General features: G+C 38.1%; 1 protein-coding gene across 1 annotated transcript; it reads right to left on the reverse strand.

Moving 5' to 3' along the window:
- Window positions 1–7,103: 7,103 nt before the first annotated feature.
- On the reverse strand, window positions 7,104–8,952 carry LOC110694816. Its single transcript, XM_021871980.1, has 5 exons — window positions 8,822–8,952; window positions 8,388–8,712; window positions 8,019–8,024; window positions 7,843–7,898; window positions 7,104–7,593 (listed from the first exon to the last, which is right to left on the reverse strand). Exons 1-5 carry the CDS (start codon window positions 8,950–8,952, stop codon window positions 7,104–7,106), a joined length of 1,008 nt encoding a protein of 335 aa, XP_021727672.1.
- Between the last annotated feature and the right edge of the window lie 7,626 nt (window positions 8,953–16,578).

The following is a 16,578-nucleotide window of genomic DNA, read 5'->3' on the forward strand; positions in this document are numbered from 1 at the left end:
GCCATTCTATAAGGTGCTTTAGAATTAGGTGCAACTCCTAGAACTAAGTCAATGGTAAACTCAACTTCCCTTTTAGGTGGCATTCCCGAAATCTCATCCGGAAAGACATCTAAAAAATCATTCACAACGGGTACATCCTCAATCCGCCTACTCTCACCCATACTCATCTTGGACACAACAAAAGTACAATGGACACCCCTTATTCACCAACTTCTTAACCTTCAAAGCAGAAATGATTCCAATACCCTTCGGCTTCCCAAAACGTCTATAGGACACCGTCTTACCCAAAGGATCACTCAGGTGCACTCTTTGTATCCAACAGTCTATCTTAGCCTTGTATAAACTTAGCCAGTCCATCCCCAGAATTACATCTAAGTCACCCTAATCAAACTCAATAAGATTAAATGGGATAACAGCCTCTCCTATTTTCAAAGGCAAGCCTTTGAATAATCTATTGCAATGAACAAGTTTGTCAGCAGGCAGACTGACTGACACATCGACATGACTCGACTCAGTTAAGTTTAGTTTGTGTACAACAAGATCCGAGCTGGCACAACATGTGACTTCTCTCCTCGTCGTGATTTCTTTTCTTTTGCCTAATAGACTTCTTCTTTGGATCCACGACGATTTTATGGACAACAAGATCTGAGCTGATGCTAGGCATCTCTTCCACTTCAAAGGCAAAGATGTCCTTGAATTCCTTTAGTAGATTGTGCAAGTCTGCCCCTAACTTTGCAAAGGCAACCATCCCCGCCTAAATAGTATGATCTGAACATGTTTCATCCAGAGCAATATCAATGTGTTCACCAGCCGGCTGGGAACGGAGTTCATCTTACCGTTCCCTGGTCAGTGATTGCTATTGCTTCTCTTTTTTTACAGCGACCAGCTGGTCAGCCTTTCTTTTCTTGCCAACTTCTGGTAGGGTAGGCCGTAGTTCCTTGACATCGTCAAGGTCTGTTGGCTCTTCACCCTGGCCGACTGCTACCGCCGTGGGCTTGACATCTAAGAGATAGCACTCTCAGGCCGTCTTCTAGTCTCCATTTAGGGAGCCAACAGAACCGTCATCCCTTTCAAACTTTAGTAGCATGAGGGATGGGATAATGACGGCCTTGGAAGGGTAAATCAATTCAGCCGACTAGGTGTAGAGTCGGACGGCCCAAAATGAGATTATAGGCGGTTATCTCTTCTACAACCAAGAACCAGACGACCATGTGGCACCCCTCTTTCAAGAACATTGATCTGAATTCACTTCAAGATTCCCTTATATTGTACATTTTCATTTATGTCCTAATTTTAGTAGTTTTTGATTTCAATAATTTTATTAAAAAAATCACAAACATACATAAAAATATTACAGTACAATCGAACATGAAGAATACTTGATTCAAAAGCTTTAATGGTAAATCAATTGTAGACTAAAAAAAATTAATGATACATGGCCATATTTAAAATTATATTTACGTGGTTATTCGTATAGGAGTAAAGTTCTATTGTTAATTGGATATTCATATTAATTATAATAAGTGGTGTGTTGCAATAAGTAAAATTCTATTGTCAATAAAAAAGATAAACTTTTCCTAAAGAATTATAAATTATTTTATGTATACTTTTTTATCCAAAACAAATCTATCCAATCTAATCTAACGTGACATGTAATCTAATCTAGACATGGAAAATGTGTCGTTTGGGTCGGGTATGGGTTGAGTCATTTGGGGTCAGAACAAATTCGGGTTGAGTTTGGGTCGGGCTAGGTCATTTTGGGTTTTGGGTCGAGTTAGGGTCAACACTTCGGGTCGCCTTTGGGTCGGGTCAAGTTTAGGTTGGGTCGTTTTGGGTTGGGTCAATTCGAGTCGAGTCAATTTTCAGGTCCAAAATGTCGGGTCAAGATCAGGTCGGGTCAAAATCGGGTCAGGATAGTTCTGGTCGATACTCTGAGGCAAGCTTTATTAGTAGATTTATTTTTTTATACAAAATAATTATTGTTTCTTTTATAGAAAATATAGTTGTTAGTGTTACTAACATTGTTATGTTATTGTTGTCATCATCATTACAAGACTACTTAACATCGAGAAAATTAATACTCAAAATATGTAAATTACTTAGACTGTTACACATTACAAATAAATTTAAAAATATCAAGTTTGATTGTAGTTATTTTCTATTTGGGTCGACTCGAGCAAAGTATTTAGCTTAAATAATTGTAACTGATCATTTCAAGTACAGGGTAATTTTAGTTCAGCCACTTCGGGTTTCAGATCTATTGGGGTCAATTAATTCAAGTTAAATTCAGGTCGGGTCACTTTGAATATCGAGTCGATTTCGGGTCGGGTCACTTTGGGTCGAGTCAATTCGAGTTGGGTCACTTCAGGTTTCAGGTCAAGGTCGAGTCACTTCCACTTCGGGTCGAGTATGGGTCGGGCTGGGTTGATTTCGGGTTTTTGGTCAATTTTAGGTCACTCTTTTCTGGTCAATTTCGGGTCATGGGTCGAGTCATTCAAGTCGGGTCATCGGGTCTGGGTCAAGATTGCCAGATCACAAAAATATCTATTTGTCGCCTACGTGGCACGACACTTGGCCAAAAATTGGAATGTCAAGTGTCGCTGTCTTGTGCCCTGGCTGTGAGACCGACTTTATTTATTAGTGATATGATATGATATGCTATGAAATGATATAATAGGATAGGATAGGATTCAATATACAAAGTAATAAAATGAAAACATTGTATATGCACATTACATTCAACTATCACAACTAAACATTTCAATACCTAATTGACATAAGGTAAACTAGCTAGGTCATTTACTAATCCTCCCTAGAGCCAAAAAAAATTTATAATTACTTAAAAAACCTAAATACAAGTATAGAGGTAAGTCAAGGGTCGACCACTAGGAATGGTTATGTTCAAGTGCTTTCAGACAATATCTAAGCTAGGTCGAAGTCGAATGTGAAGAAAGACTATACAACTACCAAAACAATAAAAAATCAAATAAATGAAACACTAGGGAATGGGGATCAACGAGTAATCATGACAATTGCAACAACTTGGGAAAGTTAAATTAATCAATGGTTGCGAAGACTAATGATAAGAGCTATCAATTAGAATCAAAGACATATCTCTTAATCGTTAAGCTAGGTTTCCTCTATGAATAACAAACTAGGAAAATCACAATTCAAACCAATCAACAATTGCAAATCCTAACTCAAGTGGTCATGTCACTAAGATCTACAATGCAATCTTGAATAGTTCTCAAGGCCTAATCAAACTAAGCATATGAAAACTTCCATTAATCACTTTAATCTCAACAATCAATCAACATAATTCCCAAATTAAATCACAATCAATCAATCAATCATATAAGTTTTATGCAAACCATAGAAAACAATTACTCACTACAATCCATCATCCAATTCAAACAAGTAATTGAAATCAAGAATCAACCAATTATGAAGAACAAACTAATCTACTCAAGAATTAAGCAACAAACTAAACAAGCATGAATTTAAAGAAAGCAATAAAGAGATAGAGTAAGAAATGCTCATTGATAATTGAGTCGCACCACGACAGCAGGTGTCGCGCCATGGCAGAAAATGTCGTGCCACGGCGATGCTAGTCGCGCCATGGTGTTGAGCTTGGTGCGAAGAGTTGTTCTGTGCGGAGGGTTGTTCGGGCATGAGGGGCTGCTTAGCCAAGCACCCTTTGTATCTAAAAGGAATGGTGTCCTACGAACAAGTGTATTATTCTGTAGAAGGTTCGAAATTAATTAGAAAGCTAATTATTTAGTGTGGTCAAGTGATCAGAATGTCTAGCTGGAGGCCACTTCCGATTAGTAATATTAATGAATAATTAATATTAAGCTTAATCTTCATTGAACCCTTCGGGTCACACCCAATCGTGTAACCGAACCGTAGCAACGAATTAATCCGAAGGATTAAATGAGTCAATAAAGATTTTACGAACTAATACGTCGGATACCGATCTTAGAGCGTCAAAGTCGAGTCAAATTTATGAGTCAACGAGACAGAAAAATCAGTCAAACAAAAAGTCAACGCGCGTGAAAATCCTAGCCTCGATCTGGCCTAGCCAATTGAGGGCTAGATAGGCTAGCATGGCTGGCCAAGCTCCTTACCGTAAGGCAACACTTGGCCGTAAACCCAGCATGCATCGCATGCACTGGCTGAGCAGCCATGCAAGCAAGGCTCGCCAGCATGGCGAGCATGCATGCGGGGAGGTGCACCAGCAAGGCGTGCTGGGCCTCACTGGCAATAGTAGCAACAGCAGCACACAGCGCAGCAGCCCGCATTTCGTGCGACGCTTGCTGGCTGGGCTGTGCGTGTGTGTGGGCTAGCTGGTAGGCCCAGCCGAGCACCAGGTCGCCAACAAGGCATGCCTTGGTGCCTAAGGCTGAGCGCCAGCTGGCGCCACATGGTTGGTGCCGGCTATTTTCTTGGGGAGCAAGGGGAGGTGGTCCTTCCTTTTGTGGTCCTCACCTACTCCCTTGCTCACCTTACGCCACTTGTCGTTTGATGATTGTTTTGGCTTTTTAATTTAATTTGGAATTAAATTAAATCTTATTTTTTCCTTTTTACCAAATATCCTTCATTGAAAGATGATGGGAATTCTTGAGGACATTTCCCTATAAATACCCATCATTGGGTATTGACAATTTCACTTGAGTTGGTGAACTTTAAGGGCTCTCTAAAATCGAGAAAACCTCTGTTCGTAAACTCTAAGTTGTTTTGGTCTAGCCCCAACTAAGGTTTGCGGTAGGGACCGGTTATGGTTCGGTAGCGAGGGTGTGATCCGTCGGAGGATCTCGCACTTGTGGAACTTGAAGCTTTCAAGTCCAAGCTCAACGATTGAGTGAAGCACGCTTCTAGGGTGAGCATTCTTTCTCTCTCTTGTCTCTCTTCTCTTATGTTTATGTTTATTTGCATGCTTTTATTTATGTTCTAATTATTATGCATACGATCCGGTTATCAGATTTTCTGCGCGGTGTCGAACACCGCAAAACCCAACAGCGGTATAACAGCCTCTTGCATTTATTTTTTACAACTAAAAATTAATTAAGGTGATTTAAAAATGGATTTAAATTTCTGGTTTAGCATCCTGATTAGATTAGGAGCTCATTTTTAATTGGATTAAAAATGTATTTATGCTAATTTTGGATTACGAAGGCCAATTTTGACTCAAAAAATATGAATTTTTGATGCAATCGACATTTTAAATTAGACTTTACCCACTTCGTTATTAACAATGGCCTTCCAGAAGCCAAAATTCACCCAAAAAGTGGTTTTTCGAGGGGTTTTTTGTTCTTGACGAAAAATTTTAAATTTGTAAACCTTGATTAATTATGGCATGTAATTTTTGGTTTATGTGTTTGATTATATCATTAATCTTCTGCATCTTTAACCCTCATTGAGCATGTTTATGAAGTCATAATTGGTGCTTAATTTGGTTAGCTCTTATTTTCACCTAAACTTGCAATTTCACATTTTTGCAAATTAGTTGCTTGAGTATGAATGTTTACGGTGAAAATGTATTTTTGAAGCCCCTAAAATGTGAAAGATTCAATCTTTAATTGTTTATTTGGTTGGATCTTAACTTTCTAAAATCCATAATGATTAAATTTTTGGTTTTAATCATTTTTGAGTTGATTAAAATCTTAAAATGTTCATACTTGTGCTTGAAAAATTATTGTTCTTCATATTGGAAGATTACAATATTCAAATATGCACAAGTGAATGTTGGATAAAAAAAAATTCATTAGATGAATGATTATTTATTTAATTTTTTTTAATCTCTCTATATATGCACGATTCTCCCCAATTATCCCCTTTTGTAACCAAATCTTTGTTCGAATTTAGTGGAATCAGATCGCATTGCATCCAAAAAACCAAAATTATTGAAAGCATTGTTTGATTTTTGAGAAGTGGAAGAGATTGAAGCTGCAAAAACAGGTATGTGTGTTCATACGATGACAACGAATTATGTATAATCAAATTGGGGAAATATAGTTCGTTTGTTTGGTAATTATGGTTTAAATTCTTTACGTTTATTATTTACAATTGTTTTGTACTCGAATTGATGGTTGGATTATGTTATGTATGCATGTAATTGCCTAATTAGAAAATTAGGGTTCATCACAAATTGAAATTGGGGCTTTTCGTATTAGGTAATTAAAAATGAAAATTGTTGCTAACAATGTTAATTTGTTAGTGTACAAATTTGTAAATGTGATTGTTGATCTAAAATTGATGCAGATTATGTCGTTTATTAGCTCTTCCCCTTCTAAGAAAAAAAAATGCTAGTGTGGTGTGCCAATGGCCAAGCTCACTAGCTGGACAAGGGAGAATCCAAGGAGGAAGTTCATATCTTGTAAGTTTTATGACCCAATCATAGAAACTAAGGGCTGCAAAGCATTTGAATGGGTTGATCAACCTGATGGAATAGATTGGCAAACAGGGGTTTTCAACAACCTGTAGCTGGATAAGAAGCTGCTAAAGTATGAAGTTAATGAATTGAAAAGGAAAGTTGATGAAATTAGTGGCAAAAGGAGGTGCCTACTTAATGAAGTTGATAATTTGAAGATGAGATGCAAGGCCTTGAACACTGACAGGAAGAGAATGAACATGGAGTGCAATGCAGGGAAGATGTCTTATGAGTACATCACTGAGTGAGGTTTAACTTGCTGAAGGTTTGCAGCTTGGCTCTTGTTACAACACCTATTTGGAGTGGTTGTTGAACTGTGGGTGTTGCAGGCTGACTTGAGGAAGCCTTTGTCTTTGTTTTTAATTGTTTTGAGCTAGGCTGATTTGAGCTTGACTACCTTAACTGGAATTGTGCTTGCTTGCTTAATGGAAAACAACCTTCTTGTTCTTGAGGAAACTTTTTGTTTGCTATGCTCTTTGGTCCTGCCCCAATTGCTCTCTATGACATGGATTTAAAAATAAAAAGTTAGTGGAATAACATACATAAAGGTAAAACAAAAGGGGAATTGGTGTAATTCTTGTGTTACCTTTTTTGTAGCTCTAATCTCTTTCTTCTTCCTCTCCTCCACCACCTAAGGAGTGTTCAGGGGGGGGGGGTCTGCCTGCTGTCCTTGTCACATTTGTATCAGGTGCAGCAGGTAGTTTGCAGGTCTTTGCATAATATCCAAATCCCCACAGTGACTGCATTGCTTCTTCCTCTTTGTTGTACTTGGTTGACCACCTGCAGTAGAACATTGTCTTGGCTCAAGCTTCCTTTTTTTGCTCTTTGGTCTCCCAGGTTGCACCTTAAAAGAAGGGGGTTGTGGTTCCCTCATTTGGACTTTCTCCCAGTGCTTGGGACTAGGCATTGGTTGGACAACTAGTTCATAAGCAGCCATGTATGTGTCCATGGTATAGTATGGGTCAACATATGCCTTTATGTCACCCCTCATATCCAACATGCATGCATAAGCATGAAGACAGGAAATGTCAGTGAGTTCCCAATGGTAACATGTGCAGGTCTCTTTCTCCAAATTAACCAACACTTGGTTATCCTTCAGCAGCACCTCAAATGTATTCTCTCTTGATGGTTGCACCACACAGGACCTAGCCACAAAGTCTATCCTTCCCAAAATATTCCTCACATATGGCACTAAGTTGCTTATAATTGTTTTTTAATCCTCCCACTTTTCATTATTCCTATTCATTATATACCTCCTCATCCATTTCATTTGGGTGAGGATAGGTTTATCTCTGGCAGGCCTAATTACTGCATTGAAAGTCTCACACATGTTGTTCAACAACATGTTGGACTTGTAGTTTGGTGTAAATGCATGTCTACATCAATGAGTGGTTGGAATGTTGAATAAATACTCGTATGCCTCTTCATCAAGGAATTTGATAGACTCCATGGCAATTTCATACTCAAACTGACAATATGCAATGGCATACCAGTTCAGGACAACATGTATAAAAGCTAGACATATATAACAGATCAAGACATTTAAGCATATAAAAGCATACCAACAATTAAGCATATAAAAGCATACCAACAACTAAGCATATAAAATCAAACAAACAATTAAGCATATAAAAGCATACCAACAACAAACCAAGCATATAAAAGCATATAAACTAGCATATAAAAGCACAACAGATCAAGCAAACCAACTTACATAAGTGGTAGCCCTGGCTACACTCCAAAATAGCTCCTTGAAGGTTGATCCAACAAATTTGAGCTTTAAGTTGGCCTAAATATGCCTAACATAAAACCTTTGTTCAGCTTTGGGAGCAAAATCATCCATTGCTTTAATTCAACCCTACCAAATGCAGAAAAAAGTAAACTAAGCCAATCACATACATACGCATGAAAACTTCAAAATTGAACCTAAGTACTTAAGAGGGAAACAAAAGCATACCTTCTGCCTGTCAGACATGATGGTTAGCCCAGCTCCTTGATCATTTTTGAACATTGCCTTAAGTGATTCCAAGAACGAACTCCAAGTTTCCTTGTTTTCTATCTCCACTATAGCCCAAGCTAGAGAAAATAAGTTGTTATTCCCATCCTTAGCCACTGCCACCAAAATTTTCCTAGGATAGGCACCTTTGAGGTGACAACCATCTAACCCTATTAGTGGCCTACAAGCTTTTGCAAACCCATCTCTGAGTGGCCTTAAACAAATTAACATTCTCATGAACAAGGGTGGCTCTTGGCTGTTAATACCATAAACAACAACATTGCACCTAGAACAAGGGTTATACTTCATCACAGCTTTCCCATAATCCCACACCCTTGCATACTGCTATCTAGTTAAACCAAAATATGATCAGTTTTTCCCTACACCTAGCTAACCATGCCTTAAAATAATTCACTTCAATTCCTAAATCATTCAAAATCCTAGCCCTAATCTCCTTAATTCCCCAACCAGGGTTACTCTCAAACTCTTCTAAATACCTCTCTGCTATATATTCAGCAGTAAGCATCTTGTTCTTCTTCACTCTTAAGCAGGTATGTTTTAATTTCAAGCTTTTAATTTACCAAGTTTGTTGCTTAACAAGTTTTGATGCAAACACCTTGAAATGACACTTTACTCCCCCCACACATGTACCAGCAGGCATTCTTGAGGTGTAACTATTGAACTCACAATCACATCTATACCTACACTGAATTGTAATCCTTATATTGTCATTATGAAAGAAGTAGAGCTCATACCTTTTTGAATGGCATGGAGTCTTAAGGCCCTCCTTAAGACTGAAGCATTACTGAATTTCTGACTTAACTTCAACTGGATTGGGTTGTCAAAGTCCATAGCAGCATTAAACCATGGAGTAAAGTCCTCTTCCTCATCAGATCCACACAAACTCCTTGAATCATCTGAATCACCATCAGTCTCTAGCTTCACCTTTAGTTTTCCAACATCCAAGTCATCCCTCGGCTTTGACCTCTTATCTTTAACAACCCCCTCATCTATTTTACTCCCCAAACCTTTCCTAAGGCTTTTGTTCACCTTTTCCAAGATCTCCTTTGACCCTTCAATATACCATTCCTCATCCCTTTCATCATATTCTTCTTCACCAGGCTCCCAATCCAGGTCCTCATCACTCAAATCTGAACTTGAATACCCAAATCCTTCACCTCCATAATCCTCCTCATCATCAAACCTCAATACTTTAGCCTTTGCTGAGGCTTTCCCTTTCAACTTAGCCTTTTCATTTGCAAAACTAGAAGCTACTACTTCTGCAACCTTCTCTTTCCCTTTCTTTGTGACAAATATCTCCCTAAGTGGACTCTCCTCCCTTTGTTCAGTTTTCGTCTTCTTAAACCTAGGGCTCCTCCTAACACTCACAGTAGTTGAACTACCTACCTTCTTGCCCTTTTTATTTGTCTTTGGTGGATTAGGGTTGGGCCTCCTTTATAGACTTACTAGGAGCTTGTGCTGATTAAAAAGACTTCAACATACCCCTCCGCATTTATTGTCTCTAAAAGGCCCTTAAATTCTTCAATGTTAAGTAGTTCCCTTTTCCTAGTGTTAAAGGTTTTCCCCTTCTGCATATACCAACAGTTGTAATGCATAGGCACGACCATATCACCATTAACAAATCCATGAATTGCAGCTGTTTTAATCAAATGCACATCCAACTTAGAAACCTAAACATTCCAATACCAGTAACACCAACCACCACACTAACACAGTAGCTGCCTATCTTTGCTAACTCTTTTAGGGACAAAAGCACCTCCCACTCTAAGGCAGATGTCAACCATACCATCATTATCACCCATTATCTATCCACCAGTGAAAGAGATATAATACGTATTAAAAGCCATTTAATATTTCAATAATGTATCAATACATGCACATTATGAATAAACAAATCCATCCCAATTTTCAAACTTACACTACAAAGCACCAATTCCAACATTTATGCATAAACAATTGAAACCCAATTCAGGTACTCATTAACATAAATTAATAAACAAATCACACATGTACAGTTAATAGTAGCTTAATCAACAATAAACCACTTTAATTAATCTCTAATTTCAATTAAGGACTCCAATTAACCTAAGTCGCATAGTCAATTGTAGAAAATTGATTTTTTTAGGGTTTCCTGCTCTGTTGCCAAAACTGGCCCTAATTTAGCCAAAAATTGCAATTTTGACATCAATGAAGCACTAGTAATAGACAAAATTGCTGTCAAAAGGTAAAAAAAATACCTTCTTTGGTGTGAGATTTCTAGCAATTTTGCCCTCTAGTTGATGATGATGGGTGACGAAACCCTGTTGAGCTGTTCTTCTCCAATGTTGACACCTCCCTTCTATACTCCACTCCTCAGCCACATAATTTAGGTTAGAATGTGAAATCTTAAAGATTCAGAAAGAATTCAATGAAGGTGGTTGGTGAGAATTCAATGAAGGAAGAAGGTACGTGTTTTGCTCGGTGAAAACTAGAGGTAAAACAAAATCTTGGGACCCACATCCATTTTCCGTCACAAAAAACGTTAACTGGTGGTAAACATCAAATTTTTAATTTCTTATGTGGTGTTAAAATATTATTTTTTTTTGGGTTGTTAAAAACCATTTTCAGCCTTTTGTCTGGTGTTAAAATCCAAAATTTCCTTATATATAATTGCGATGTTATGCATGTTTAGGATTTTGAAATGTTGAATGACTAATTTATTTCACTTAAATCAACCAACATAGAAACTTTAAGTCCCAAAGAATATTGAGTTAAATTTGTAATTCCAAAATGATACTTACAGAACTAATGAGAATAGTAATGGGAGTAAGGCATTACTACTTTCCTAGGGAGTAAGGTATGTTGGTGTGCTTGCCAAAGCAAGGCATCAAATACACGTTAGTTTTGTTAAACTCAACGATATCAATAAGGAGTCCGTAGATGTTGTGGCAATGGAAATACACGTCAAGAAAGCATTAGATGTGACATTTTATCGAACCAAGAGTAGCTTAGAGCTATTAGCAATTGGATTGGTTACCTTAAAATATTAAGTGTTAAGACAAGCCAAAGCTTGCTTAATCACTTTTTGATTTTTGAGGTCTTGGAATAGTTTTATTCTTGCCTAAAAGAGACAATTTTTAATGTGTGGATAAAATGCTTAATAAGATTGAAAGTTTGCATGTATGCTTTAAATTTCAAACTTATTGGTTTTATGAATGCTTTTTTCATTGCAAATTCTTTCAATTGTAGAAATATGTCTGCAACTAACACTAACAAAACCAGTTTTCACTCCGTTATATTCTCGATTAAGAGAAGTTGAATGGGACAAACTTCCTTGATTGGCAAAGGAACTTGCGTATAGTTCTCATGTAAGAGCAAAAGGAATACGTCCTTGATGAGGAAATGCTCGACGCTCCTAATGAGGAGGTCACTCAAGCTGCCCTAAACCGATGGCACGCTGCCAATCGGGATGTCAAATGCATCATGTTGGCCATGTTGGCCACAATGTCTCCGGATCTCCAAAAGACCTTCTTTGTAAAGAAGACGGATTTTGAGATCATTTTTGAACTTCATAACACGTTCCAAGAGCAGGCCCGAACTGAGCGGTTTGAGACCCAAAAGCAGATCCTTGAGAGCAAGCTCAAGAAAGGAGAGTCGGTTAGCCCACATATACTTAAAATGATCAGATTTATTTGAGAACATGGAAAGACTTGATGTTGGGTATTCAACCGAGATGGCAATTGACATTATTCTCCACTCAATGCACAAAGGCTATGATCAGTTCAAGATGAACTATAATATGCACAGCATGGAGAAAACCCTCACTGAGTTTCATGGAATGTTGAAGAAAGCTGAGAAAAACGGCTAAGGATGAAAGGAAGCATGATATGCTTATGGTCAAGAACGGCAAGCCATTCAAGCGCTCGGGTAAGAATAAAATCTTCAAGGGGAAGGGTAAGAAGACCTTTCCATTTAAGTCAAAAGCTTCCAAGGGCAACAAGGAAAGGAAGGTAGCCTCTTCTCAATCCGATTCCGAATTTTTCTAATGTAAGAAGAAGGGACATTGGAAACGGGATTGCCTCAAGTTCAAGGAGTATAAGAACGACACTGTTGCTTCCGGATCAAGTATATATGTTATAGACCTTAACTTTACTAGAAAAGCTTCATGGGTATTATATACCGGATGTGGCTCACACCTTTGTTCCAATGCTCAAGGACTAAAGAAAAGTAGAAGACTAGTGAAAAGAGAAGTGGAACTCCCGGTCGGCAATAGAGAAAGGATTGCGGCCGAATCCGTTGGGAAACTTAGTTTTTCTTTGCCCTCTAGGCTTGTTTTTGAACTTGAAAATTGTTATCATATTCTTAACATTACCAAAAACATTATTTCAATTTCGATGTTGGACGCCAAGGGTTTTGAATTTTGGATAAAAGACAATAGTTGTTAATTTTATCTTGATAATGTTTTATATGGTACGACACATTCAGAATATGGTCTTTATGTGCTTTCATTAAAAAAACAGTTTTATAATGTTAATGATACCACCAAAATAGCTAAGACTGTTGAGTCAAATCAAATCTACTTGTGGAATTGTTGTCTTGGCCATATTAACATCAAACGTATCAAGAAACTTCTTCATGAAGGGATTCTTGATTCATTCGACTTAGAGTCGTTTGAAAACTGCAAAGGATGCTTACTTGGCAAGACGATAATGCAACCATTCTCCAAGTTGGGAGAAAGGGCTAGTGACATATTGGGTCTTATACACACGGATGTATGTGGACAAATGAGCACAACCGCAAGAAATGGTTATCGTTATTCTATCACATTCACGGACGACTATATTAGATATGGTTATGTCTAAATTATGTCCACAAATTTGAATCCTTTGAGAAATTCAATGAATTTTAGAGTGAAGTGGAAAATCAGATTGGCAAGAAAATCAAAGTACTTCTATCAGATCAAGGTGGCGAGTATTTGAGCTACGAATTCGAGGATCATCTGAAAGAACATGGAATTCTCTCAGAACTGACACCTCCTAGAACTCCACAATGGAATGGAGTGTCCGAGAGGAGAAATCGAACTCTATTAGACATGGTTTGATCAATTATGGGTCTTAGTGATCTTCCTATCTCTTTCTAGGGACACGCACTTCTAGCTGCGGCACTTACACTAAATCGCGCTACGTCAAAAGCTGTCGAAAAGACTCCATATAAATCATGGACGAAGAAACCTCCACGGTTGTCTTTTCTTAAGAATTGGGGTTGCAAAGCATATGTCAAAAGACTCATATCTGACAAGCTTGCTCCAATATCTGACAAATGTTTCTTTGTGGGATATCCAAAAGAAACAAAGGGGTTTTACTTCTACAACCAATATGAGAACAAAGTATTTGTTGCTCGAGATGGTGTCTTTTTGGAAAAGGAGCATCTTTCCAAAATGACAAGTGGGAGGAAAATTGAACTTCATGAAGTTCGAGAAGGTGAGCATCAAAGTCAATCTGACAAAATTGACAATCAAAGTGCTTTACTAACAATGGTCAGAGTCAAACCGACAATGTTTGAAGTCAAAATGACAAAGCAAGTGCTCAATATATTACCCTGCGCAGGTCGCAAAGGCTAAAGATCTCAACCAAACAAATGCCTCGGTGTTGTCTTAAACGAGAATCAAGACATTCTAGTTATGGATGAAGATGAGCCAGTAACATACAAACAAGCTATGACGAGCCCCCACTCTACAAAATGGCAAGAAGCCATGAAATCCGAGATGGATTCCATGTTTGAAAATCAAGTTTAGGACTTGGTTGATTTGTCCGAAGGTTACACACCTATCAGTTGCAAATGGATTTTCAAGTTGAAAACCGACAAAGATGGAAATGTATATGTATATAAAGCCAGATTGGTGGCAAAAGGTTACATGAATATTCACGGCGTTGATTATGATGAAACCTTTTCGCCAGTCGCCATGCTGAAGTCCGCCCGGATTATCCTAGCTATTGCTGCATATTATGATTATGAGATATGGCAAATGGACGTCAAAACCACCTTCCTTAATGATATTTTGGAAGAAAATGTGTATATGACACATCCGGAAGTTTTTATATATCTAAACAATGTTGGGAAGGTATGTAAGATTAAGAAGTCCATTTATAGACTAAAGCAGGAAGTAGAAGTTGAAATCTGCGATTCGATGAAGCCATTAGGGAGTTTGGTTTCAACAAGAATCCAGATGAGTCTTGTGTTTACAAGGTCAGTGGGAGTTACATCGCATTCCTTGTCTTATATGTCAATGACATATTGCTCATTAGAAACATCATTCACATGTTGTAGTTTGTAAAGGCTTGGCTTGGAAAGTGTTTTTCAATGAAGGACTTGGGAGAGGCACGGTACATATTGGGAATCAAGATCTATAGGGATAGATCTAAGAAGATGATTGGATTGAGCCAAAGTACTTATATAGATAAAGTGTTGGCACTATTCAATATGGAGGAAGCCAAAAGAGGCCACCTACCCATGTCATATGGCATAACTCTCGGCAACAAACAGTGTTCGCAGACACCTGATGAGCGAGAGAGGATGAGTCAGATTCCATATGTTTCGCTTATTGGATCGATCATGTATGCCATGATATGTACTAGGCCGGATGAATCGTATGCCTTGAGTGCTACGAGCCAATACCAATCAGACCTAGGAGAGGCGCATTGGACTGCAGCCAAGAATATCCTAAAGTACCTGAAAAGAAACAAGGATAAATTTCTTGTCTATGGTGGGAGTAAGGATTTGGTTGTTGAAGGTTACACCGAAGCAAGCTTCCAGACTGACAGAGACGACTTCAAATCACAATCAGGATACATGTTCTATCTTAATGGTGGAGCGTTCAGTTGGAAGACTGCTAAGCAAAGCACGACTGCAGATTCAACAATTGAAGCCGAATACTTGGCAGCTTCAGAAGCAGCTAAGGAGGCAGTTTGGATTTGTAGGTTTGTTGGTGAACTTGGTGTTGTCCCCTCAATAAAGGAACCAATAGACCTGTACTGTGATAATAGTGGGGCTAGAGCCAAAGGAGCATCAAAAAGTCATACATGTCATGAGGTGATTTCATATGATAAGGGAATGGAAGTCCGAGGGTGAAATCAGATTTTGCAAGATTGGAACAAACGACAATGTAGCTAATCCACTCACTAAACCTTTGCCTCAAGTGAAACACAACAAGCACGTTGAGGCAATGGGAACCGGGCATATTGGAGATTGGCTTTGATTTCCCTATTTGTGTGTTTTAATTAAGTTGTGGAGATCTTAATGTAAAACACTATGTTAAACCATTCATTTATGGAGTAATTTAATTTTTCTGTAAATTATTATTCCATTTCTATTTAATTGTGTTTTAGAATTAATAATGAGTCCATTCGATTTAAGAATATTCAAAATAGGGTATCAAGATAATGTCTTGGATAAAGAAACACCTATTAAGTGAACGTTGAATATCATATCGAAATTATTCCTAATCGAGGTCATTTGAAAGTTGGACGACTAATGACCGCATGAGATTAGGGTGTACTATGAATTATAGCACCGTTTCTTATGCTACAAGGACAAAATTGTCACAAATCGTTTCCACAGGTATTAGTTTGGAACTATACCGAATCGACCTATGAGAATACTTTAAGAGATTTAACAATCGTCGTAAGTATATTACTCATTATGGCCGTCGGAACCTCTTTCCTCGACCATGAGTATTGTTAGTTCTCTTGTTTGAGTATTAGTCCGCTTTGATGATGTCAAACGTCTTCCGTACAAGGGGATTATAAAGGCAACACTCGAGCGACTAAGGGCTCTTAGTAAGGGAAGTTGACAATGCAAGACTGTGAATGTCCCCCTATTAACAGTAGGAAACATGTCGTTGTTGATTATAAGGCCTCTCGAAGAGCGAGAGTGTGAAAATACATGGCCGTGCTACGATGGATTTAAGAAATCATCTACTTATTAATAGTCGAACTCAGATTCAGGTAACACTTCTGGACGTAAAAAGGATGACGATAAATCTTACCTTATAGTTTATGAAGAGACATTAAGTAACATAGGAAACAAGCTATACACAAACAGCACACTTGTCCGGAAGGACAAGTGCGAGATTGAAAGGAATGGTGTCCTTCGA

Source organism: Chenopodium quinoa, unplaced genomic scaffold, assembly GCF_001683475.1.
Source record: "Chenopodium quinoa cultivar QQ74 unplaced genomic scaffold, ASM168347v1, whole genome shotgun sequence".
Lineage (NCBI taxonomy): Eukaryota > Viridiplantae > Streptophyta > Magnoliopsida > Caryophyllales > Amaranthaceae > Chenopodium > Chenopodium quinoa.